This window comes from Gamsiella multidivaricata (assembly GCF_025024155.1).
Source record: "Gamsiella multidivaricata strain RSA 2152 chromosome Unknown BC939scaffold_91, whole genome shotgun sequence".
Classification (NCBI taxonomy): domain Eukaryota; kingdom Fungi; phylum Mortierellomycota; class Mortierellomycetes; order Mortierellales; family Mortierellaceae; genus Gamsiella; species Gamsiella multidivaricata.
The window spans coordinates 46,246-71,283 of record NW_026251799.1 but is presented as its reverse complement, the minus strand read 5'-3'; the positions used below and the strand labels follow the sequence as shown (position 1 = coordinate 71,283).

At 49.4% G+C, this 25,038-nt stretch overlaps 13 protein-coding genes across 13 annotated transcripts; 9 read left to right on the top strand and 4 right to left on the bottom strand.

Moving 5' to 3' along the window:
• Nucleotides 1–3,161: 3,161 nt before the first annotated feature.
• Nucleotides 3,162–4,164, bottom strand: BC939DRAFT_327529 (uncharacterized protein). The gene is made up of 2 exons (XM_051551561.1): nt 3,913–4,164; nt 3,162–3,793 (listed from the first exon to the last, which is right to left on the bottom strand). Exons 1-2 carry the CDS (start codon nt 3,933–3,935, stop codon nt 3,322–3,324), a joined length of 495 nt encoding a protein of 164 aa, XP_051407606.1. The 5' UTR covers nt 3,936–4,164; the 3' UTR covers nt 3,162–3,321.
• On the top strand, nt 4,088–5,027 carry BC939DRAFT_327526 (uncharacterized protein). Its single transcript, XM_051551560.1, has one exon. The coding sequence runs from the start codon at nt 4,394–4,396 to the stop codon at nt 4,907–4,909; it is 516 nt and encodes a 171-aa protein (XP_051407605.1). The 5' UTR covers nt 4,088–4,393; the 3' UTR covers nt 4,910–5,027.
• Nucleotides 5,028–6,395: 1,368 nt separating this feature from the next.
• Nucleotides 6,396–7,079, top strand: BC939DRAFT_481094 (uncharacterized protein; the record flags this gene model as incomplete). Its single annotated transcript, XM_051558992.1, has 1 exon — nt 6,396–7,079. One exon carries the CDS (start codon nt 6,396–6,398, stop codon nt 7,077–7,079), a length of 684 nt encoding a protein of 227 aa, XP_051407604.1.
• A 72-nt stretch (nt 7,080–7,151) lies between these two features.
• Nucleotides 7,152–7,549, bottom strand: BC939DRAFT_465644 (uncharacterized protein). Its single transcript, XM_051557541.1, has one exon. It carries the CDS (start codon nt 7,373–7,375, stop codon nt 7,217–7,219), a length of 159 nt encoding a protein of 52 aa, XP_051407603.1. The 5' UTR covers nt 7,376–7,549; the 3' UTR covers nt 7,152–7,216.
• On the bottom strand, nt 7,154–10,939 carry BC939DRAFT_532702 (uncharacterized protein). Its single transcript, XM_051561669.1, has 6 exons — nt 10,861–10,939; nt 10,665–10,753; nt 10,538–10,580; nt 10,308–10,439; nt 9,721–10,209; nt 7,154–9,631 (listed from the first exon to the last, which is right to left on the bottom strand). Exons 1-6 carry the CDS (start codon nt 10,915–10,917, stop codon nt 7,391–7,393), a joined length of 3,051 nt encoding a protein of 1,016 aa, XP_051407602.1. The 5' UTR covers nt 10,918–10,939; the 3' UTR covers nt 7,154–7,390.
• Nucleotides 10,940–13,221: 2,282 nt separating this feature from the next.
• Nucleotides 13,222–14,120, top strand: BC939DRAFT_465639 (uncharacterized protein). The gene has a single exon (XM_051557540.1). The coding sequence runs from the start codon at nt 13,398–13,400 to the stop codon at nt 13,854–13,856; it is 459 nt and encodes a 152-aa protein (XP_051407601.1). The 5' UTR covers nt 13,222–13,397; the 3' UTR covers nt 13,857–14,120.
• A 346-nt stretch (nt 14,121–14,466) lies between these two features.
• Nucleotides 14,467–15,238, top strand: BC939DRAFT_327495 (uncharacterized protein). The gene has a single exon (XM_051551559.1). The coding sequence runs from the start codon at nt 14,555–14,557 to the stop codon at nt 15,002–15,004; it is 450 nt and encodes a 149-aa protein (XP_051407600.1). The 5' UTR covers nt 14,467–14,554; the 3' UTR covers nt 15,005–15,238.
• A 963-nt stretch (nt 15,239–16,201) lies between these two features.
• BC939DRAFT_465632 (uncharacterized protein) lies at nt 16,202–17,241 on the top strand. The gene has a single exon (XM_051557539.1). The coding sequence runs from the start codon at nt 16,589–16,591 to the stop codon at nt 17,162–17,164; it is 576 nt and encodes a 191-aa protein (XP_051407599.1). The 5' UTR covers nt 16,202–16,588; the 3' UTR covers nt 17,165–17,241.
• Nucleotides 17,242–18,405: 1,164 nt separating this feature from the next.
• On the top strand, nt 18,406–18,974 carry BC939DRAFT_465629 (uncharacterized protein; the record flags this gene model as incomplete). The annotated part of the gene is made up of 2 exons (XM_051557538.1): nt 18,406–18,715; nt 18,834–18,974. Coding segments are annotated over exons 1-2 (203 nt in total), but the record flags the coding sequence as incomplete, so codon positions are not given.
• A 1,974-nt stretch (nt 18,975–20,948) lies between these two features.
• BC939DRAFT_465623 (uncharacterized protein) lies at nt 20,949–21,854 on the bottom strand. Its single transcript, XM_051557537.1, has 3 exons — nt 21,646–21,854; nt 21,223–21,486; nt 20,949–21,118 (listed from the first exon to the last, which is right to left on the bottom strand). The coding sequence occupies exons 1-2, from the start codon at nt 21,665–21,667 to the stop codon at nt 21,281–21,283; spliced, it is 228 nt and encodes a 75-aa protein (XP_051407597.1). The 5' UTR covers nt 21,668–21,854; the 3' UTR covers nt 20,949–21,118; nt 21,223–21,280.
• Nucleotides 21,855–22,091: 237 nt separating this feature from the next.
• BC939DRAFT_465621 (uncharacterized protein) lies at nt 22,092–22,746 on the top strand (the record flags this gene model as incomplete). The annotated part of the gene is made up of 1 exon (XM_051557536.1): nt 22,092–22,746. One exon carries the CDS (start codon nt 22,092–22,094, stop codon nt 22,488–22,490), a length of 399 nt encoding a protein of 132 aa, XP_051407596.1. The 3' UTR covers nt 22,491–22,746.
• On the top strand, nt 22,747–23,384 carry BC939DRAFT_465619 (uncharacterized protein; the record flags this gene model as incomplete). The annotated part of the gene is given in 2 exon segments (XM_051557535.1): nt 22,747–23,238; nt 23,256–23,384. A coding segment is annotated over 1 exon segment (253 nt), but the record flags the coding sequence as incomplete, so codon positions are not given.
• BC939DRAFT_465618 (uncharacterized protein) lies at nt 23,383–24,059 on the top strand. The gene has a single exon (XM_051557534.1). The coding sequence runs from the start codon at nt 23,573–23,575 to the stop codon at nt 23,954–23,956; it is 384 nt and encodes a 127-aa protein (XP_051407594.1). The 5' UTR covers nt 23,383–23,572; the 3' UTR covers nt 23,957–24,059.
• Nucleotides 24,060–25,038: the final 979 nt, after the last annotated feature.

Here is a 25,038-nt window from a genome sequence, read left to right as displayed (position 1 = left end):
AGAGTCGGAGCAGTGATAGATGCAAAAGTCCAAGCAAAAGCAAAAGCAAAAGCAAAAGCAAAAGCAAAAGTAAACAAAGGAAGAGAAGGGGAGAGAGAGAGAAAGCTAGAAGCAATAGAGACAAGGGAGCGCTGGGTGAGTGAGTGGGTGAGAGAGATACGAGAAGTGCAGGTGAACGAGACTGAGGTGAACAAGAGTGGAGAGAGCAGTGGGAGAGAGCAGTGGGAAAGAGCAGTGGGAGAGAGCAGTGGGAAAGAGCAGTGGGAGAGAGCAGTGGGAAAGAAGGGCAAGAGACAGCAGAAGTGAAGGACTGAGAGTGAAAGTGGGAGTAGCTGGAGCAGGGGTAAAGGTGGAAGAGGAGGAGGAGGAGGAGGAGGAGGAGGAGGAGGAGGAGGAGGAGGAAGAAGAGCTTACCTTGAAGACCAGGAAGAAGACCGGGGAGAAGATGAGGAAGAAAAGAGAGAAGAGAGAAGAGAGAAGGGAGAGAAAAAGAGGAGGGCTTCATATTCGGTCCTCGATAGACACTCCCTCCTCCACGACAGACGGCACACGTCATCGCTGCTGTCTGCAGCGAAGAGAGTGTCTTCGAGCAGCCTCCTATCGGTATAGTCTTTTCGGGACTTTCACATGAAAGAAAAAGAGATAGTGGGCGATAGACAGCACGGAGACAGTGGACAGAGAGACAAGCAAGGAAATGATGGTGGCAAAACCGGTGACCTATCGGGACATGAAATACACTTTGGTGGTAAGATAGCCTGGTCTTGACAGCAAAGGAGCAAAGAGAGGGAGAGAGGGAGAGAGGGAGCGAGGGAGTGAGGAAGTGAGGGAGTGAGGGAGTGAGGATGAGAGAATGGGAGGATGAGAGGATGAGAGGTCTCCTTTGATGAGCATGCAAGCATGGAATAGAAAGAAAACAATAGACAGAAAAGACATGGCAAAGGTAGTGCCACCACAAGAGTGTCTCAGTCAGGACGTCTATCGAAGCAGCCAATGATGTAATGATGTACCTGGGAGTGTGCAAGGATATAGAGAGAGACAAAGACACAGGAACAAGCAGCAAGGAAAGAGAACGAGTGAGACAAGGAAGAAGCGGCTACGGCGACGATGGCCATACAGGTCACATACAGCAATACTATCTTCTTGCAGCAGTACGCGGGCAGACAATGGTCCCTAAAGACAATACACCGCGAGTATGTTGGACTCGGACCAAACTGTCTATTCCAACATAACCACTGCTGGCTGTATCCTCTCCAGCTTTTTTTTTCTTATTTCATCAAGTGCTCACATACAGCTGTGCTGCATCCACTCTTTAAGAAAATCAGCCTGGTACAGACAACATCACAAGTGAGGCACACGTCGTAGCTGCGGACAGCAGCACTGGGAGTGGCAGAAAGGGCTGTCAGCAACGACACAGGTGTCCCTCTCGAGGGATTGTCCATGTTTATGCGCACACTCTGCAGCACAGCATTTTTTTCCTTATTCGTATAACCACCGCGAACGAGAAATCTGCAGTCGTAGTTAAAATGGGCGCAGTCCACAATTTCGAATTTCAAAATGTCCCAAACAAATCCAAACCCAAACCTTGATTTACACACCATAGCAGCTTACAAGAAACAGAGAAAGGGGATGATGCCGCTGGCGACAGAAATCGCTGTCGCCGCGTTGCACCCGCGTCCAGGACAAAGGAGAGTGGAAACAATATTGACATAGCCGGCCCCAGACCTTTCCATGTGCTGTCGCGTCCTCAAGAGCTACACCTTCCGCTTCCTTTTTACCCACCCCAAAGTGGTCGAAAACATGTGTGTAGGTAGGTCTTTATGGCAGCATGGCGCGCCTAGTCAATGCTTTGTTGTGGACGGTATTGGCGTCCTTGATGACAAACACACACACACACTCTTTTCCCACAACTGAAATATCGACGCTTTTTTTTAGACAGTGCTGCGTTTCAAAGACAATGGCGGTTTGTTTTAGACAACGCTACGTTTCCAACCACCACGGCCCATTTGCTCAACGTTCTTGTTTAATGACAAGCAGCGCTGGCATCCTCTGGTTCTGAGAGCAAAATAGCTCGATCAGATATAGTCTATCTAGTGATTCTCACCGGTGAAAAAATATTCACCGTTAAACAAAGAATCGGTCTCGTGTATTTTAGTTCATCGATTTTCACTGAATTTCACCGGTGAGCGGTGAAATCCGCATAACTCTCTGCTTTTTTTTTTTTATTGAATCGGGCACTGCCTTGCTGCTTTTCTGCTACTCTCGCGTGTGGGTGGTGAAGACCCGGGTGATATACTCGATCATCTCCTCCCCGGCCCTGTTATCCTTGAGGATGAAGTTCCGGCGGCTGAACTTGATGGGCGCGTCCTTGTCATCCTTCATCTGCTGGTAGACAGAATGGCCCCTTGGTGAGCGATAAAATAGCAACTCCTCCACCTCCACAGCATCAAGCTCTGGGTTGTCGGCAATGAAATTGTCCAGCTTTCGATCCGCGATCTTCTTCTGCAACGTGAAAAGGCGGTATCCGCCGATAGGAAGTGGCTGAGGGTTCCCGAACTTCAGAACAACGAAGACCTCCTGCTGGTTAGGTGGGCGAGCGATGACATGGTCGCGGTTCGCCTCCCGGCGTGCTTGCTCGCTGTTGGCCAGGGCTACCTTGGTAGTCTTGAGCTCAAGCTCGGTCACGGCTACATTGGTCTAGGAAGGTACACTGTATCTTGCTCATAGACTCGCACACATGTGGTCGAGGACATTTTTTGCTGCGGAGAGGGGGATGGCATATATTCAAGACGCCAACGGCTACATTGGTCTAGGTACGCTGCATCTTGCTCATAGACTCAAGTACAGGTGCACGGCCCGCATACCGTCTCCGCCTCTGCTTCTCTTCTGCCTCTTGTGTCTGAGCTCGCGCCTGGGTATCTCGGAGGGCATTTTCCTCATCAGCCATCGATCTGGCTCAACACGGCTGTGGCATCGTCTCTCCATGTGCTCTTACGATAATTGACTATGTCGTCCAGCTTCGATATCCTGAATCGTGGATGCATGGGGTCCGCAGATGATGCTTCCTGGGACTGGTCTATACTACACTCCAGGAAGTACCAGTTGACCGCGTCCGTGACAATTCCATACGCCCGCATGGGGATAGACTTGTCCTCTTCCGACTCCCCATCGTCGTCGTCACAGCGCTTGCGTTTTCGAATGGTCAACGACGACTCTAGTTGCACCAGATTCTACCAGACTTTGTGCATTGTTTTTTACTCACAACACAACCTCTCTGCAGCGAAAAGCAAGGATAAAAAAAGCTACGAATTGTACAAAATATGGCTATGTTTTTGACAGATCATGTACACTCGGTGCACTAGACCTTGGTCGTGGATTCGAGTATTTTTTGCCTCTTAGTCTGAGCTCGCGCTTTGGGATCTCGTCCACCATTTTCCTCATCAGCCATACAATTCGACCCAACACCGCGGCGGCATCCTCCTTCCATGTGCTCTTCTGGTAGTTGACCACATCATCCAATTTCGATATCCTGAATCTTGGGCAGCGAGAGTCGGTAGAAGACTTATCATCGGACTGGCTTATGCAACATTCCAAGAAATACCAGTCTCTGGCATCCGTGACAATCCCGTATGCCTTCAAAGGGATACATCTGTCCTCCTCCTCATCACCACACCGCTTGCGTTTTCGAATGGTCAGCGACAACTCTAGTTGCACCAAATTCTGCGCCACGCCCTTTCGGATGTCTTCTTTCTTCACCTCTGTAACGCCTAGCGTGTATGGCATGTCCCTAACGGAACTGGATTCGATGGAGTAGTCAATCTTCCCATGGCCACGTCTGCCTCGAAGCGCTCTCTTGAGCACAAGTTTCAGTTTCCCATCAAAGATTAAAACAGCCTACAAGAGAAATGAGCATACATAGATGGAGGCTGTCGCCTCATTGGCTGAAGGTATCGGCATCGCTGAATTCGTGAGTCTAACTCATCGAGCAGCCTTCGCAAGGACTCCTGGTGCAGAGCTGAGTCGAGTGGCTCAGTGGAGATCCCATGGAATTGTGGTAGGTCGGGAACATCTGGCTTTTCCAAGTTCGTTATCTCATATAGGCTGTTGACCTCTGCAAGCGTGAAGTCCGTGTACTTCTTGGTCGGTGTCTCCAGCGCCACTGTTAATGTTCCAGTGCCCGTCTTTCGATATTGCTTTAAGATGTCTCGAAACTGTATGTCATTGATGGGGTGCTCCGTCCCTCCGCTCTCATGTTGAGGAGTTCCACGAGCATGGATGACTGCCAATACAGCGTCACCGTCTTCTCTGTCTGGATATTCGAGATAGATGGTCGTTAAAAGGTCCTTGATCGTCGTCGTCTCGGTGTTCCTGGTCTCCGATTCGGGGGTTTGTGTGGATGCAGCTAGTCGAAACAACGAAAATGGCCAGCATGTTGTCTAGTGCCTGGCTTGACTCGCGCACGGACCACCGGGGCCAGAACAGGGATTACTTCTTAGAGAGAACTCACAGTTCTGGCCCTTGGCTAAACATCCAGCTGAGGAGAGGAGGAGGACATACCTTTGGGGCGCTCGACAATGATGAACGTACAGTACTATCGTCGCCAGCGCTCCCGGGGAATAGCTTGGAAAGCTGTGTTCTTGGGTTGCTCAGCCTCTTCTTTTCCTTCAGGGCGTCGAGCAGGACGGGAAGCTCATCTTCTGCATCCTCGCCAATGGGGACTGTGGCTCGCCAGAGCACCAGGTCGTTGGCGTCGAGGTGCCCGAGCATGCCGGGCATTTCACTCTTGATTGCTTTTTTGAATTCGCCGATGGGGTATCTTCACTGGAAACGCATTCGATGCCAGCTCGCCGCTGATGAGACAGAAGAGGGTGAGTGTGGTGGCCATGGAGGGAATGAGGATGGTGAGATGTGAGTTGTCTGGACGGAGCAAAACATGAGGTGAGGTGTAAGATGGAACAATGTGACCATGGAGTAAAACGCGAATTTGTTTGTTGATGAAGCGAGTCGAAGGTATAAACGCAAATCAATAAATTGACCTAAGAAGCTTATAAGATCAAACTAACCAGACATCGACTTCGCATTTGAGCTACTCAACAATATGGACCACAAGTTCGAGCCCATCTATTTCAAAACCGACAACAAGCAAACACAAGGACCACAGGCCAGATGTCGTGAATGGGGCTGTAAGAACTCTCACGCGTTCTTCGTCGCCTTCCAGACCGGACCATCATACTACGAGTACTCGTGCTACAGAGACCTTAGAAAGGGTTTGTTCTTGGTCCAATAGACTCGGGCTGCACAAGCCCTGCTGGCATAACGCATTCAGGGTGCCGCGATAGAGCTAAAAGCCAGAAGGAGTACCAACGGTGCTCTACAGACAGGTACTCGAATCAGGGATGCAGCGTGCAGACACATCCCACAACACCTGCCATGTGCTGTCGTGCGCCATCCAGACTAAGTGCAGTGCCTCAGTGTTGGAGAAAGGGCGTCTACTTGGTGCTCCCTAAATCCCAGCCCAATCTCCCGATACGAGTCTATCTCCACTGACATCTAAACCCCACTGCAATCCAGGGTCGCAGGATGGACAGGCGCGACTTTTTTTAAAAATGCGAGCTGTGCATGTGGCCCCTGGAATCTGGACTGTACAGGCATTTTTGGTCTGGTCTTCAGATCCGGAACGACCTCCTAAGTCTATCTGACCCAGCTGACATCCCCTTTCCAACTTCAATAAAAAAAAAATCAACCTCAATAAAGACCTTTCTGCTTCTTGTTCCAATCCAATCCAATCCAATCCAATCCAATCCAAAAAAAAAAAAAAAAAAAAAAAAAAAAACGGCTTTAATGTGATAATGTGAAAAAGAACGCGACCATAGTAAATGGCAAAGTGATGTGGACTATGCAGGGAGACCACACCTAAATGCATTGCCTGAGATTGAGCTGCTCTGTTAAACTTCATCCCTGCTGTTGAGAAAAGAGAGAAATGCCTTTGACCTTGACTGACCCAAGGTGTGAAAGAGCGGTGATTGGGGCAAGGACGCGCGTTGTTTGCAGGTAAAACAAAAGGCAAAAAGTGCTGTGCATGCGCATTTGTTGTTTCTTTTTTAACTCACACATCTCCACGCAATGAAACCTTTGTCACGTACGGTACCCTCATAGTGCCTTAATCCGACCTCAAGAAGTCTTTTGTCTCCACAAAGAACTTTCCTTCTTTGCGGACACATATCCAAAAAAAAAAAGGCACAGCTTTGGAAAGGACTCCACCATGTTTAAAAGACTACACTTTCTTTCCCCCTGCCCTGGTGAACACAAACCCCTCGCCAACGTTTGTTACCCCTCCCCCCCCCCCCCCCCCTTTGCCTCTGAACTCTCTTACACCAACAGAGGAACAAAAAAAAATAATGGATTTCGACATCATATGCAGTACATTTGTCTATCCTAGCATTGAAAAGGTCGCTGCCAGTGCTTCCAAATCCTCAAAGTCGTCCCTGACTCAGGCCGAGAAATTGCGACAATTCCAAGCGAACGTACGTGTGGTCGGAAACAAAAAAAACAACTGCAGGACACAAGCCCTCTCAAAACCGACACCGCCCGTATTAGGAACCAAAGATGAAGGCGAAGACAAGGATAAGGATAAAGACAAAGACGAAGACGAAGACGACGAGTCCAAGGACACCTCCCATCAGGACCGCCGTCAGAGTGTCATCCTCAATCTAACCTCTTCTGGTGGTGCCCCGTCTCAAATGTCCACTCATGTTGCATCGCATGTATCTCCTCGTGCCCTGTCGCATGCGTCGACTCGTCTCCCATCGCGTGTTTCTCGCAAGGGACACAACAGCCGTGCGTCGGCACCACAGCGCCGGCCGCCATCAGAGCTCGATATCGAGCATAGTCTACCTACGGTCTCCGTAGACAAATCCACGGTGAAGAAGAAGCAGTCCAAGGCAGTACATCGCCAGACGCGTCAGGATATAATTGATCTCGGGAACGATCCGGGTCACGATATCGAGGAGTTCTACGCGACCAAGAATGAAATGCGACGTAGTGCTAGAACCCATACGAAGCGGCATGTACAGCCTAGATAACGATCGCTGATTTCCGTCAGTTGAAATGTGCAGAAATAAACTGAGAAGATTGTTGTGGGAATGAGAATTATGTTCATTATAAGGTGATTAGGATCTATGGAGGATGGTCTATGGTTAGATATTAGATTAAGAGTGGTCTACAGTTGTCTATGGTCGAGATTAATGAGTAGTGGTATGTAAGGGGAAAGGAAAGGGTCATTAAAGACATGAAAAAAGGTTAGGATTGATGGGAGAGAAATTAGGAACTGGTATAAACAAAAAGAAAAAGGTCTGAAGAAGGGGACGACCGTATACATCGCGAGCAGCCATCTCTACTTCTGTTTGGACCGATCCTTCAGCTTGAAGCTAAAGAACGCCAATACATGCCATCCCAACAAAATTATTGCCATCGACTGGAAGCACCACCAGAACTGGCCAAGCTCGTACGTATGAGACAGAGGCTGTGTCCTGATCTCCTCCCACGGACGCGCCTGAACCTCCCGCAGATAAATCGCCTCTATCGCATATCTGGGGGCCGAAATGATCCACAGCCATCTCGTGGCCGTATAGCCCGAAGACGCCGAGGCCATGACGTCCGCAAGATCCGGCGCATCGCCCGAGAACACGATCGCCCAGGCCAATGTAAATCCTGTTCCGACGAGCGAGACCCGGTTCTGGGGTACCAACGCCGACAGCAGGTAACCCATCGCGAACGCAACAGCGTAGAGCATGATGATGATGAAGAGCAGGTAAAAGTAGTTCGAGCGCTGGTTGAAGAAGATGACGAGCGAGATGGAGAACATGATTCCTGCAAGGATGATCCTAGGAATGTCCGCAATGACCTTGGCCAAGTAGTATGGGAGCGTGAGCAGGCCCGAGGACTTCTCGCGCCAGTACACAATCTTTTCATTGCCAAAGGTCATGGAGCCAACAGAGATACCCGCAAAGCAGACACCTAGTGCGATGAAGACACCAACCTCTGTCAAGTGGTCCGTTGGGTTCTGACAGTTGACCTTGAGCTGAAAGGGTGTCATCGCGCAGATCATGTCCGGCTGTCGACCCAAGTAATCGAAACGAGAGGCTGCCACGGAAATAAAGAGACCGCATCCGAGATGCAACAGCTGGTCGTAGAGGAACTGGCGCTGGTTCCTGTAGATCTGCAGGCGGGCCCGGTTCAGACAGAACCAGAACATCATGAACGGGTTGGCAGTGTTACGGACGGGGTCCTTGCGTCTCAGGAGGATTCCCTGCACTGTTTCGACAGTCTCGGCAAAGACACCCTTCCACCACATGCGCGACTCGATCAAGAAGATACGAGCTGATTTCTGGAGGGTCTCCCAATAGGTCAGATGCTCCGGTGGTGGAGGAGTCGAATACATCGATGTAAAGTCGCTGAGTGCCATAGATGCTCTGGGTGAGGAGGCAGCGGACTTTTGGTGGATCGAATCCCGCGACATGGTGACAGACTTATGCTGGCTGAGGCGCTTCTGATGAGTCTGAGTTGGTGGATGCAAAGTAGCAGATGAAGCTGAGGACATCACCCCTGTGGGGCTTACTGCGGAAGATGGCAGTGCCAGCGAGGACATGTTGTTAACATTAGTCATCGCCAACGACTCTGGGAAACCATGGCTGCCTTGCTGGATCGAGATGGCAGACTGGTTCAAGTTCGGATACGACAACAGAGCAGAGACTCTTGGATTGAGGTGCGGTGATGCTGGCCTTGATGTATGCGGCGAAGGATAGCGGTATTCGACTTCAGTGCCGGGGTCAGCGTAAAAGCTTTGGGCACGTCTGCAGTACGATTCCCAGTATCTGGACAGGTAGAAGGGCTTGAATTTCTTTGTGATCTTGGACTTGACGTTATTCGAGATGACATCCATGTAGAAATCAGAGGGACTCGAGTTCGAAGGCACAGGGAAGCCGATAGCAGTAAAGTAAGCAGGTGCTTCAGTCCGAGGACCGTGAAAGACAACGCGACCGTTCTGTCCGAGCAATAGGAGATCATCAAACTGGTCAAAGGCAATGGGGCTGGGGGAATGAATGACAGCCGCAACGGTCAGGCCCTTATGGCGAGCCACCGACTTGAGCAGCTTGCAGACATCGCCACTGGTACTCGAGTCAAGACCTGAGGTTGGCTCATCCAAGAAAAGAATACTGGGATCCGTGACCAGCTCCATACCAATGTTCACGCGCTTGCGCTGTCCACCAGAGATACCTCTCCGTTCTGCGTCACCCACAACTGAGTCCATGACGGAGTTCAGCCCCAGAAAGTCGACAATCTCAAGCACCTTCTCCGTCATCTGAGTCCTTCTGAGATCCGAGGGCAGACGCATGTAAGCCGAGTGCAACAGTACATCGTGGACCGTCAACTCGCGCATCATGATATCCTCTTGAGGGACGAATCCAATCAGTTTGCGATAGTAGCTCAAGTCCTCCCCCTGTCCGTTGATCAGGATGCGGCCCTCGTCCTTTGGGATTTTGGAAGTCAGCATTGAGATGAGCGTTGTCTTTCCCGAACCTGAGGGTCCCATAATGGCGCACGTCCTCCCACTTCGCAAGATACCAGACACGTTCTGTGAAAGAAAAAAAAAAGGAGAAAGAATATGCGTAAGTAGATGCAACACAGTTAGATGCATTAGCACGCGATGAAGCGGAGTATTACCTGGAGGATAGACGTTCCATTGGAGAGAGTTAAACCTAGGTGTTCAAACTCAATGTCGAATGTCTGAGAGACTTTGCTCGTCTTCTTCTTATGGTTCTTGGTTGACGGTACCATGGTAGCATCGCTCTCGTCGTCGCCGATCTGGACAACAGACTCTTTCGTCACCAGTTCAGAAGTCGACATGTCGGGGTTGGTGACATTGATATCGGGGCTGCTCGAGGTCTTTGTCGACTTGGTCTCCTGGTCTATGCTCTCGTCTCCATCCTGTTGCTCATCATCTGCACCCAAGAGATTGTCGTGGTTTTCGTTGTGATTGTGGATCCAGCGAAGGCGTTTCTCCAGATGATGGGCCTTGACTGTCTCGAAGCGCTTGTGGATATAGAAGACGATGCAAATGCCGACGATGAACAGGAGGACAAACAGGATCAGACCAAACTTCGAGGCCGAGGAACTACCTGCCGGACAAGAGGCCAACCACAAACAAGATGTCTATACGCAAATGAAGATCACAAGAGATGAGAAGGTTGGTTGGTTGATTGTTTGATGGTACATTTGACCAAGATTAATTTTAGAGCTCATGCACTTACGCCTCCACCGACGGATCCTGCGGGACAGTAATGGTTTTCAGGGCAGATACTGATGGTTGTCGTATCTAATGAGCAGTAGTAGCCTGGACAGCAGTACATTGGCTGTGCCGTGTTTGCAGGACAGTAGAACCCCTATGGCGGCATCGAAAGATATAGTTTCCAGTCAGCAAAATCATGTCCATTCACTATTGTCTTATTACAAGGCAGGGGAAATAAGATGGAATGCTTACCGGTGGACAGGGTGCCGAGTGTTTGGGGGATAGGCAGAATTGGCTAATTGCATCGGAATTAGTAGCAGCGTTAGTACTTCTCAATGGATAGATACTAGAGCCCTGTCGGTCATGCTTCAGGCCTTACCCAGCTGGACATGTCCATGTGGGAGTCGATGCATTGACTTGAGAATTGATGGGCGTCTGTACATATTGACATGCTGGTCCATTTCCAGGCTGTATGTAAGAGAAGGAGGGAACAAAATAAAAGAAGAGGGTAAGGGATCAATATGCGTTTGTATAAAACGAGGAAAATGGTGTCTATGCAATGCTTGCACACGTACGACAATCCCTGGTGCATCGACCAGCCTCAGAAGGGCGTAGTAATCTAATGGATCCATGCCCTGAAATGTGCCTTTTAAGGGATAGGTTCGCTCCCGTCAAGGAAATGATTTTCAGTTTGTCGTGTGACAAAATGTGTGCAGTCCAAGCGTGGGAAGGTGAGGGAGAGATCTGATTTACAGTCGAGGAATGAATGAGGAGAGATGAGGAGAGATGAGGAGAGATGAGGAGAGATGAGGAGAGAGAGTGGAAGTGGGAGTAGGGATGGAGAGTATGGATGTTGATGACAATGAACAATATGCTTCGTCCTCAATGCTCTTTTGAATATGTGGGTTGTAAATCGTGAATGTCAGTGAAATCGAACTCGGATCGAAAGGAGGGAATGTATCCTGGTCGGTGCTGTATTTATACCTCCAGTAAACACGGACCGATCCACTTACACATGTGCATCGCAGGAGTATGAAATACGGTATTGTAGGAGCATGAATACGTCCAAGACGTATGTAGTCTATTTAATACACAGTAACGGATGGCCAATTGAACCTCTACTCTTTACAACATCCGATAGCATATACTCCCTCGAGAGCAATCCCCCTCTCTCTCCCTTTTTTCTTAACAACTGTCTACAATCACTCCCTTTCCCGTGTTTGCTGTGGACGCACTGGCTGTGATGGATCGTTGCATCATGTCATACGTGTATTAGGGGATGGGAAGATGGATGCGTGTGCCCCTGCTACAACATACATAGCAAAGTGAACGCGAGTACCCATGCAGTAGGGTGGTAGGGCCAATGCGATGCCAAGATAAACCACGCGGACCGCATCATTGTCATTACTACACTTCAAAACGGATCATCATCATTATCCTCGTCGTCCTTCCAGTCTATTTCTTTTCAAAGTTGTACACAACGCTCAGGGTCGTTCTAATTTCCTTCGTACGCTCATCTTCACATGCCAGCAATATATTTTTTTATACAATGCTCAGCCTTGAACTAAAATTACGCTCAACCACGTTGGTCGGTAGAGTCAGTTACCGGCCCCCTCTTCCATTACCGGCCTATGGTTACTCATGACCCTTTCTCAGGGGCAGCAGCGACACCCGCTTCGCCATGTGTCTAAGGTATGTCTAAGCGCTCTGTTGTTAATCGAGAGAGAGAGATAGAGATAGAGCCTGATCGGACTGATCTGTCCTTCTCTCTCTGTAGGATTCCCCAGATAGAAAATAAAATAAAATATATACACAAATAACCTATGCTCAGACGTGGCCTTGGCACTTACACATAGTTTTTTTATCCGCAAGAGGAATAAACAATACGTGTCTACAGCATGTTACACTCAATAACGGTCTTGGGCCCTGCACCAGATAAATCATAAGATTGGTTCCCAAGTCCTCTTCGCCTGTCCTAATACGGAATTCTTTATTGCAAATTCATATGCATTGCCATTGCTGTGCCCAGACTTGCCAGTTCTCATCATAATGTCATGCCAAGTACAGGCAGGGTATCGCTTACACACATGGAACGCAAAGACGTCATGGTTCATGGCCCATGCTCGTGGTTATTTTTCAACACCGATAGACCAGCATACGAATGCGCAATTGCAGTCCCTGAGCATCACCAAACTATGGTGCAATTATATCCTCCTTCCGACCATTTAGTGTGTACGAGAAATGCCTCAAGCAGATCCATGTGTTGGTGACAGCGATAAAGGAGATTGGGCAGTTGAGTGTCCGACCGTTTTGCTGCCTCGATAACTGACCGTGGTGCCAATCACGTTTTAAAGATGGTAAGACCATTGCGGAGCAATTGTGAGTCGCCCTTTAAAAGTATGAGGTGAGATGCTGAATGAGAGGTCAGGGGAATCGGTTCTGTTCACTTCAGAGTGTGCACCCTGTTCTGGATTCAGCGGTGAAGGACTATCGGAGGTTTCTGTTCCTTGGCACCTCATGACTAGGACTCTTTACCCCAGAAGATCTACATTGACACTAAAGCCCAACAAAAGACATTTTGTAAAATGAGAGAAAGGGGGGCCCCTGTTCTTGACGTCTCGGAACACGCGTTACGCGTTCAATTAGGAGTCGCCCCTTGCAAGCGCTTCGCACAGCCCCGACCCAGATATGAAATAGCATTTTGTGAGCTGTACTTGCTCCGCCCAGCCGATCCGAAAATGCGGTCCGGGTGCGGTTCGGGTGCAACCATTTGGGGCCTCGCCTTGGAACAGCGTGCCGGCATAGACTATGCGTGCAGGCGCGCCGGCACGTATACAAACTGCTTGCGCGCGCGCCATCTTTGCTGGCTCTTGCGTTTTTTTAACCAAGGCGTATGTATCACGTGGCGCAGACGAACAGCTGCTGCAGCTTGAACACGTCGCGATAAGCCTAGCGAGGACGCACTGTCATTCTCTTATGTAAATCGGCCTGGTCCCTATTAGAGTGCTAGGTTGGCGTACGCATTGTTTGGACTGATACACCATTCTCGCTACCCTTCACTCTCAGTCGTACTCATTCACTTTTTCTATTTTATTATGATTGCATCCCTCGAATGAACAGCACCATGGGGCCACCGGGAACACGTCGATTTACCAACAGTCTAGTCCAGGAGTTCTACGCCAGTATTCCAGAACACGCCAAAACGCAAAGGCAACTGGCGTCGCTATCGAACAAGCAGCAACTAAACCGAGCCAACGACACAGGAGTAGTGTCAAATCTGGTAATTACAGAAGCCGTCTCTACCTCAGAGGCAGCCTCAGAGGCAGCGTCAGAAGGGAGGTCAAAGGATCCAGAGTCGACATACGACCCATCTTCTAGTCTCAAGGTTGTAGGAAAGGATACACCTCAGCAGCAGCAACAGAAGGGGTCGACAGAGCCAGCTGTCAATACTTCGACAACAATGAAACCGATCCCTCGCAAATTGTTCAAGGCCATCAAGAAGAAACTGCAGAAGAGGGAACGCAGACGACTGAACGCAATCGAGACCCGGAGGCAGCGAGCCATTCCTTGAGCCGGGCGGTGACCACGCTGGTGCAAATGTTATCCGTCGTCCATAACTATGCCTTCGTTAGATCGCCTTCTGGCAGCGGTAGACCATATACTTCGCAAGAGAGCGCGTCGCTCCCCTCGTCCTGTCAACACATTGAAGGCTAGCGGTGCAGATCCCAGTCGCCCAATGTTCATCCTTTTGCAGGGTGGCACCAAACAAACACCTTTTTAAAATAAAGGCGCAAAGTATGGCTATTGAGGATAAAAGTCGATCTCTTGCCTCGCTTGCATCTGCAGATCCAGAGGTGCATGAATTTGTTTGATCGTCCAAAACAAGATGCTTTTTTCATCGCAATGCTGTTTTTCATTCGCTTCTCACTCGAATTCGAATCACTCCCCTAGCGCTCGAAAACGAACGAACACATCAAGCACAGGTCTATTTCGATCCCCGAGCTCACAGATCATATCTCCAATTTTCTTTGACCCGTCGAAAAGTCCAGACTGGCCCTCGTCTCCAAGACCCTCAACCAGACATTCCAACTGACCCTTTGTCTCGTACTGTCGCCCCTCATTTATCCAGACCCCACAGTAAAGGATGCGCGCGTTCCATGGACGGTCCGGCCAAGCAATTAGCAATTAGTGATCTCGCCTCGCGTATCTGGTCCTTGAATCTGGACCTCCACAAGGGCTTCACGAGCCCCAGTCAGAGAGCGCTTTTGCATGCCATCTAAAGCATCGCAGCCATACTGTTCGGCGTCTCAGGATCGAGCTCTGGGAAATAATATGGACATACTAACGGAGGTCCTGGCCAGGCTGCCAAGAGTCGAAGAGCTATCTATCACTTTTCTCATGAGCTTGGTGGCGACGAGAGGAAGATCAGTCAGCTCGCAGCAGAGAAGACCTCATCTGACAGCCCTTCATACTGGGATATTGTCAGTGAGAAGGGATGGTCTCTTTGAGTTTGCAAAGTATTGCTCCAGTCCAAGGTGTGATCATCCTTTGGATATGGACACAAAAGATTCTTCTGCTGCGACTGACTGTTCAAATGTACACCGCCAGCGCCACAAATCCGAGGATTTTATGACGCTGGGTGCTTTCACGGGCTGGAATATGTCCATAAGCCTCCTCTTTTTTATTTTGGCCATTATCGAAGCACAGCCTGTGTCTTGACCCTTTTTTATATTTTTTATTTCCATTTTTTTTGGATAAGAAGAGAGGTTCGGCGTACGACTCGGAGGTAGTGCAATACCGAGGACACCAGTGCTCGCCCAGGTAGCAAGCCAGAGCCGGGCAAGCGTAGCTCAAAAATGAAATTAATCGATTGGTGGCCGTAGCCACCATATTATTCGATTAGAATAATAAGAACAGATACTACACTTGATCTTAGCCAAAAAGCTAGAGCGGGTAGGGAACAAATTCTTCCCAAGGGCGACGTCCTTTTATACTCTAGAAGCCTCGACACCTTGTGACTATGACACATTCGATTTATGGGAGTCTTTACTCCGCAGCTTACAAATTGTTCTAATTTCAAAAAAAAAATTGCAGGCGGGGGGTATACGGACTGCCAAAATTGGTGGCCATGCAACCAATTGGAGGCGATCCTCGAATCCAGGCACCCACTGCCCGAGACCACAGCGACAAGGACAAAGCAGCATGGATAATGATCTGCATGATCGAGACACTCTGGAATACGTATTTCGTTATCAACGACAGGGATAGCCAAATATTTGGCGCGTGGTGTGATTTTCACTCGGTCTATGAGGAAGACGCGAGTCGGCGCCTTTTGAGGGGGGCTATTTTTTGGTGCAAGTATACAAAGATGACCTTTATTTTTAAGCCGAATTATCGGTGACAATGCCGTCTCCGAGTTCTATTTAACTCCACCATTTCAGCCATATTAGGGGGACGCTTTGCGCAGAAACGGGCATCGAAACGCAACCCACGAAACAAACACATGGCGAAGGGAGTAAAAAGCAAGGCGATGCATGAATGTAATCTCGCAATTTTACTTTGCCTCTCACACCTTGACCCTCGCCAACTCCTACCATCCCCACAAAACACTATTGTCCCCGGAAGTCTATTCCCCAGCAACCGTGCTGTCGTCATATTCAGAGACTACGAGATCCCATGTTCACCCAAGACACCAAGGTCGCCGAGGATACCGAGGGCACGAGCTCCATCTGTTCCTGCCCCGCCCACGATGGCCTCACTCTCGAGTCACTCTCTCGGTAAGTGTGCAAGCTCCAGCTCGAGGTCTTCCGTTTGAAAGTCTCTCAGATCCAGCAGTCCTCAAGCGATCGTATACCATCCTATTCCTCATCCTTCCTGCTCGCAGAAGGATCTGCAACTGTGAACCAAGTTGCACCTCAGATTGCTGCTCAGGAAGATGTGCTTATTGGTGAACCGCAGCGAGGCTTGGCTGCAACCGCATCATCCTTGGCGGAGTTGTCTTCTGTCATCGCAGCGGTCTCCCAGACGAACAACACAACCGAGACAGCTCAACCACAGGACGTATTGGTGGACCGACTCGAGGAAGTCGAGCAAACGCTCGCTGCGCTGTCCTCTTCTTCAACGTCAACTCCTGGGGACCATCATGACCAGCAACAGCCCAGAGATCATCAAGACCAGCAACAGCCTAGAGACCAGAAGCAGAACAAGAAACCAGAATCAAACCAGCCACAACCGGCCTACGATGACAATGACTCCCCAAATAGGACGTTTCTTCGTTCCACAACCGAGGCCATCAAGCGGATAATGATCGACATTGAACTAAACCCACCGAGAGGCACTGCAAAACCAGTACTGCCGGACCCTGCCACAATCGACGGCGACATCTGGGTCATCTGGTGCGAGTCTTCCAATGGGAAAGATTATAGGGCACAGCTTTTCAAGCTAATTGAGAGCTTCCGAGAGAAGGAGGAGAAGGAACGGAAGAGACTACGTGATTTGGACACGCGTATATACGAGAACGACGATTCACCCCACCGACGGCACCTGCAGTCCAAGATTACTCTTGTGAAGCAGGCTGTATTCGATTTTCAGCCCCAAAAAGCAGCTGGGAAGAAACGGCCAGATCTCTCCTCCGATGCCTACTCGATGGATGTCGACGTGTTCCTGCTTTGGTGTATTCAGACGCATGCCTATAGATTGTATTCATGGATGAATTACTGTTCGATAGATCGATTCTATGTGCTGAAAAACGAACAAAACCGTTACGAATTGGATTCTGTTACGCTAGTTAATCATCTACAGAAGAAGGGCGAAGAAGAGAGACAGTATCTGGTCGAGCGGAGCCATAAACGCGACGCACATACCGAGCTAGAGATTTGATTGACAGCTCTTCAAATAATATAAAGCGCACCCGCTCCTTAAGAAAGCCCAGCGCTGTAAACCGCTTTCTTGGCCCAAACAGGTTTTTGTGTCTCTATCTTTGGTTCTTTGGCACAACACAAAGCGCCGCCTGAGCAATAATGTTGTTGACTACTCGCGACCTAACCTGAGCAACGATGTTGTTGAGCAACAAGGTTGTCCCGACAGATAGCCGTGCATAAGATGCATTCTCTCTCCTCCGCCGCCGATGTTGCTATCGCAACCTACCTATATCCTTTATCCTTTCCTGCCATTAGTACCCATAGTCCTTCTTCCATTGATTCCTCCTGATTTTCCAACATGGCAAAGTGCATTCATTGCAGCCAGATTCACACTCGCAACGGCCCTCCTTACAGCAAGAGATCGGCCAAGACACTCAGGCACGACACGGGCCCTGGGGACGGCGATGACGCCAAGGAGCAACGTAACCCTGAGGATCATCAGCACCAGGGCTCACGATAAGCGGCGCTATAATCTACCTTCTAATCACGTCAATGATATCCCTGCAATTCTTCCAGAAGATGAAATGGAGCGCCTCACGGACCGCGAAATAGTGGTGGAAGCGAAAGGAAGCGATTGTCTTCAGAAGTTGTCCACACTACATCCTTCGTACTGGCTGCTGGCATACCCACTGCTATTCCATGCTGGAGATGATGGCTACGGTCTCGGCATATTTCGACATGGGTCTGACAGGAAAGTGACGGCAAGGGACTACTTCGCCCGCCGTCATTTCTTCGCGACAACGACGGCAAGCATGCCTTTCACGTTTGACGAATTTTCCAACAGTTTGTCGCCGACATATATTCCATAATGGAGTTGAGTCGTCTAAACTTTTTACGATTCAACCAGGACACGATAAGGGCCAAGTTATACAGCGGTAAGTCGCTATGTTATTTAGCAGATTGATATGCCAGCGGTCTTTGGGCCATCAACTCATCTTTTTCCTATTTTTTCAAATCCTCTGCAGCTTAAAGGACGCGTTTATGTCCGGAGATGGCACCCCTTTTACTGTTGGTAATCGTATTACGCTTCCTTCGAGCTTCACAGGCGGTTTGCGGCATATGCATCAATTGTATCAGGATGCCATGGCCATTATGCGAGCGACGTCTTCTCCGGACTACTTTATTACTTTCACACGCAGCCCGGCCTGGCCAGAGATCACCAGAGAGCTCTTCAGCAACCAGAATGCATCCGACCGACCAGACTTGGTCGCTCGAGTATTCCGACTCTAGCTTCGAAACCTTCTAAAGGACCTCACAGATAAAAATGGAATCTTTGGAAAGATCAAAGCATTCATTTACGTGATAGAATTCCAGAAGCGCGGCCTTCCTCATGCTCACCTATTGCCCATCATGGACCCTCAAGACCGACCTCGCACAATGGATGCCTACGACCGCTTCATTTCCGCAGAGATACCTGACAAGGGGACACATCCTGCTGCTTACAAAAACCATAACCAAGAGCATGGTTCATGGCCTATGTGGAGTACTCAACTCGAAGTCGCTGTGTGTGGTGGGTGAAAAGTAAAGCAAAAGTAAAAAAAAAAGAGCGCGCTCACACTTTCTTTGGTCTAATCTCCCATATTGGTACAGTCGCTAACACACCCGCATGCAACTTCGCCGTTGAGTAGATTACCCAAAGGCCTTCCGCAATGTTACCTTGGACGGAAACAACGGATACCCCATCAACCATCGCCGTGACGACGGGAGAAGCATTCTAAGCAAGAACGACGATACAGTCAACAACAGGTGGATTGTGCCCCATAACCTGTACTTGGCCGTAAAGTACGACGCCCATATAAATATGGACATCTGCTCAACCGTTTACAAGGGTCACAACCGTGCAACAGTTCAAGTCCAGTCAAGCGCTTCTCCTGAGACCAACTCTAACACCTCAGAACCGGCTCCTGGAACGGAAGTGGTAGATGAAATTCAGCAATATCTCGATGCACGTTATGTTTCTGCATCGGAAGGCATTTGGCGGGTACTAGAGTTCGATCTGCACGACGAAAAGCCCACTGTAACTCGGTTGGTCTTACACCTCGAGGGGCAGCACTTGGTCCTATTCGACGGGAACGACACACTGGAGGATGTTCTGAGACGCGCTGGGATAGTCTACAGGGAACCACTCTGACCAAGTTTTTCGAGTTCAACTGCCACACTCACCTGCAATCCCGACATCATGCATCGACTTCCCGCAGAATCATGTTTACCACACAGACACGAAGATCTGGACAACCAAGAAGCAAGGAGATGCAGTTGGCCGCATATTTTTGGCTCAACCCTCCGCTGGCGTACTATCTGCGAATGCTTTTGATTCCAGTCAAGAATCCGACGTCATATGAAGACTTGCGGACAGTCGACTGTGAACTCCAACCGTCATTCAAAGCGGCCTGCCTTGCACGTGGACTTCTCAAGGATGACACCGAGTGGGACAATTGCCCCGGTGAAGCCTCTATCATTCAGTTCGGAAGTCAACTTCGGTCCCTATTCGCTATCATTCTTCTCTTCTGCGCACTAGCATGCCCTGGGAACCTCTGGGAGAAGTACGAGCTTCCACGATCAGAGGATCTTGAACCTCGCGACTGTGGCTACAGACTCAGGAGCTCAGGGAATCGAATGCTATGCACCGATCCAACGCTGCACTGATCCTCCTCGAAGGGATTCTTCTCCAACACGGCAAATGCTTCAAGGATTTCCCTAATATGCAGGAGCCAGTAGCAGGGCAGGGCTATAGCGTGGATCTAGCGAGCCGGCTTATACAGGAGGAAACATCATATCCGGTCTCCACCGAGAGTGTCTTTCAGGGGACTGTCAATGGGCTCAACCCTGGCCAGAGAAGCTGCTTCGACATCATTAAAGATGCGTACGATCGCCGAGAGTCGCAAGTAATCTTTATTGACGGCCCTGCTGGGACTGGGAAGACACACCTCTACCCTCTGCCTCTTTGTATGATTCGGAGACAAGGCCATATCGCATTTGCTGTCGCTTCAACTGGGAACGCTGCCCTACTTCTTGAAGGAGGTCGAACTGCCCATTCGAGATTCAAGGTTCCCATTCCGATCCACGAAGTATCCACCTGCGACATCAAAGTACAGGGAATACTCGCCAAGTTGACCATTCAATCGAAGATCATCGTCTGGGACGAGGCCCCAATGATGCGCAAGCACATATTCGAGACAGCTGACCGAGTATTTCGGGACCTGAGGAAGACATTGCAGCCAGAACTGCACCACGTTCCATTTGGAGGGAAACTGATTGTCTTCGGCGGCGACTTCAGACAAATATCTCCCGTTATCAAACGTGGAAGTCGAGCAGAGACTGTGCAATCTTGCTTCAAGAGGTCATCGCTCTGGAAGCATGTTCGTGTGTTGAAACTCACAACGAACATGCGTCTATTCAAAGACTCTTTAGACCGCGACATCCAACAGCAAACCGACTTTGCTCAGTGGCTACTACGTATAGAAGAAAGCTTGGCTCCCACAACGCCAAGGTACGACGGGAATACCACCATTCAACTTCCACTGGAGGTCGCGATTCCCAACTCTGCAACGATCTCAGATTTAATCGACTTTGTCTATTCATACATTCGGATTAATGTGGGCAATAGAAAGCACTTCATGGGTCGAGCGATCCTCTCCTCTAAGAACGGCGATGTCAGCGGGCTCAATAGCAAGATCATAGGGATGATTTCAGACTCACACATGGAGTCCAGAAAGTACCTTTCATTCGATTCTATCAAGGACGACCCCAACCAAGTTCAGGCGTTATATCTCATAGAGTCTGGCTACAGTAGTCTAACCACATCTTTTTACTTCCTTTTCTCGGCCATTACAGATGGTTAAATGCATAAAGGGTAGGACGGAGCAGGAGCCAAGGCAAGGAAGGGCATGGTCAGCCCTTCAGGTGAGTGCTGGCAAGTGTGGTGTGGGGTCATCAGTTTGAGAAGCAATAACTGAAAGAGATTGAAGGTCCCAGTAGACTTACCGAGCCATTTTTTACCTCCTTTGCTCGTCCTAGGTGCCAGGGCACGAAGGATGGTAGGATGGACGAGGACAGTGGAGACACAGGGTCGGAATCACAGTTCCAGTTGGGTACTGGAAGGCATCATGCAGGCCATCAATTTGAAGTTTGTGGTAGAGATGTATTTGTTTAGTACAGCAGACTGGCCGCGCCCTTTTGTCTTTGTTATCCTCCTTCTTTGCTTGTTATAGAGGAGAGGACGATAGGGAGCGCAGGATGCAGCAGAACATTGGATACACAAGACCGTGATCGCCACACCAGGTGAGTGCTGGCAGGCGACAATTGGGCGTTTTGCAGATGCGGTTGTTCATGAGCAGGACTTTTTAGGTGTAGTTTTCGCTCTGAACTACAAATACTCATATTCGCACTCACTCCACTTGCATGCGCACTCGCTCCACTTGTATGCGCACCTTGTCATAGCGCGCTTTTGTTCCTCTGCCATAGCGCACTTTTGTTCCGGCAAGCAGTTGTAATCAGAAGTATCAGCGGGTTGATTTTTTTTTTTTTGATGAAGCCTTGTCAATTATGAATACTTTGTTAAGCAAACCCCCTGTAGTTGATAAGGCACCACCAAAAAATCAATCCGCTGATATTTCTGTAATGTAATGTGTCTCGTTCTGCCTCCGCCCACTCTTCACCTTCGCCATCCACCTTCATCTTTCTGGCTCCCTTCCATCCTTACCGCCACCATCACTACTAACTGCTCTTGTTCTGATGGTGGTAAAAGTCACACGCACTGAAAACAGTGGCAACGCACACGCACACATCACTTTGGCAGACCTCGTCTCTCCTCGTCCTCTTTTCTGCCAATGTGCTCTCTTCACTCTTCTTCTGTCCTGATCACTCCATCACCCTTAGCTTCGACCATGTCCGACCTCACTATCTTCTGTCTCACCGATGGAGAACCCACGTCGAATGCATTTTCCGTCAAGATCCCCTCGAAAAAAGAAACTGTGGATCGCCTCAAGGAGCTCATCAAGGCCAAGAAAACTGTCGCTTTTGCTGATGTCGACACTGACAAGCTTACGCTCTGGCGCGTCTCGGTTCCTGTCGTCGCTACCAACATCGACAATGCGGTCTTCCTGAACGAGATCAATTCCAAGACGAAGCTCATTCCAACAGATGATGTCTCTAAAGTCTTCCCAAAGACGCCAGCCAAGAACACAATCCACATCATTGTGCAACGCCCGCCGCTAGGTATTGTACTCCATTCAATTTGCATCGGTGCCTGGACTTTCCGGCTATGCTGCTGTGCTCCTATTTGACTTGCTCGTTATCGTTGTCTCTCTATATTTCTACAGGCATCAGCGAGCTGGATATTTTGAGCCGAGTTCTACCAAATGTTACATATGCCCTTTCCTCCGACAAGGTTCCTTCCAAAGCTACTACGGTATCTCCATTCAGACGAACACCTACGGAGGTTGTCGAGTGGGGTGGTTTTCTGGGAGAAATGGCATCTTATACACCCTCCAGCAATCGGACATTCGAAGAACGCCGTTTTCAATTTGCTGAACGCTGTCGGGTCTCGGATGAAGGAACACTCTGCTCCGCCCTCGATTCGAATGTGTATCGTTTACTAAGCTGGCTTACACCCGGTGAGGGTATTGGTGCTGCAGCAGCAATCAAGATGATTGCGCAGCCAGATCGCATCTTTTACCAGGACACAGGGCAGTTGCTAATGGCCATTGAGGTCAAGACCAAGTGGGTGTTATCCTCAGCCAACCTCGTCAGGAAATACAACGACGATGTCAGCGTCCTCGCACAACATAGGTCGCCGACCAATTCCGTGCATCTTCCAGTTCAGCAGATTTTCGGGTACCTTTCATCCAACAACCTTCGATATGGGGTACTAACGACATATGAGCAGACCTGGTTTTTAAAGAGAGACGCAAGGAGATTGCAAGTTTCGCCAGCGATCCATTACAACGACCACGATCCAACTTTGTTAAAGTGCTATGCATGCGTCATGGAGCTTGCCCGCACCACTCCTCATAGCCAAGCTGCTCCGTCCTCTCCTTCACCGCCTCCTCCACCCGACAGCCTCTCCAGTAACGACAATGACCACGAAGATAGCGATTACGATCCTGGGGACGGCAAACGTTCAAAGCACAAGCCGGAACGTGACGATGGCGGGTCTTCTAAGAAGCGAGTGAATCTCGAAGATAGCGGGTCTCAAAACCGAGGAGCCTCTTCTTTGGCAATTGAAGACGTGGATCTGCACGAATTCAAACTTCAAGATCTTCTTGGGGAAGGTCGCTCTGGGCGTGTGTTTCGTACGGACTGGCGAGGAGAGTCAGTAGCGATAAAGATATGCGACCTGTATCAGCACCCGGAGTACGAGGAGGAGATGCTCACGGAGATGGCTGCATACAAAGCCCTGGAGGGTCTTCAAGGAGACTCTATTCCTCGGTTCAAGACCGGCGGATACTACGGTGGTATATTCAGCATTGTTACGGAGGTCGCTGGCTCCCCATTGGAGGTAGACAAGCTAAGCCAGGAGGAGCGCCGGAAGATCGTTGACAAGCTGTCACTCATCCACATGCACGGCGTCTTGCATAACGATATTCGACCGGAAAACATCCTTGTTCACCACGACGGTAACGGAATTCAGGTCCGTTTTATCGACTTTGCATGGTCAAAGCGAACCAGCGACCAGCGTGAGCTCAAGAAGGAGATCATCAAATTGAAAATGCTACTTGATCTTTTGGCAGGAGAACCATCTCCTCTCTAAAAATGTCCAAAGTTACTGCAAGGGATAGTGGAAGTCATCAGCTATGCCTGCGGGTGCTGCTGCTATTCAGCGTTTTGGCTAGTCAAATAAAACTCAAAGGTTTTCAGAAGTCAGCTTGTCAGATGATGATGTACATCCAAAAAGCGTTGACAGCTTGGGATTCATGAGGTTCTTTTGGGCACAAAAGAAAAGCGTTGCCGTTAAGGAATCTCTCTCCTTATCTAATTTTGTCAGACTTTTTGATAGCTGACGCTGACATCTAGCTTCTTTGATATAGCTCTTTCAGTCTTGGTGGGTGTACGCGACTTAAACAGAGGAGTTTATAAGGACAAGGAACGAGGAATCCACAGAGAAGACACCTGCAATCCAAGGTCGCTCTCTGTAGTCTCAAAGAGAAAAAAGAAGCTCTGACCAAGTCTCCTTGCCCATGCATGCTCGGTGGGTATGAATGTATTCTGCCTCGATGCCTCTAGGTTCCTGGCTATGTTCATTATCGACGAGATGGTCGTTTTCAGTAGGACGTTCTGAACCGAGAGGGCACGACTTCAGGACGACGCAAGGTGTAGTCAGTACTGGAGAAGCAGAAGACCTTGTAAGGGAAGCCGCCTACATAGCAGCTACTCTGGACTCTGAAAGCGAGAGACAAAGGCGAGAGAGAGTCCTTAGACGAGCTGAAAGTAGCAGAAGCAACCTTGTGCAATTGACTGCAACCAATGCTTGTTGCACACAGCAGGATGTCTGAACCACACCGGCTCTCAGGCCTTTTGACATGCAAGGTCTCGCTCCTCTGAGCATACAGTCCCCCGTCGCTAGTTGTGCAAAAATTTCACTACTAGCGACGGCCCATATATTTTTTGGCATGTTTGGAGCAATCTGATTGGGGGACTGTAAGTGCAGGACATCTAGTCGCGACTTACGTGAATTTTGTCCCGTTTTGACTTCATAGCAGTCCCTATTAACATTGGAGGGATCATCTCACTCATCCCCTCTCTTCTTCCTTACCCTGGGACGTGTCACCAAGCAAAAAACACATATGCGACTGGTTGCAGCGAATAAACGCGTATGTTTGAACCCGCCTCAAA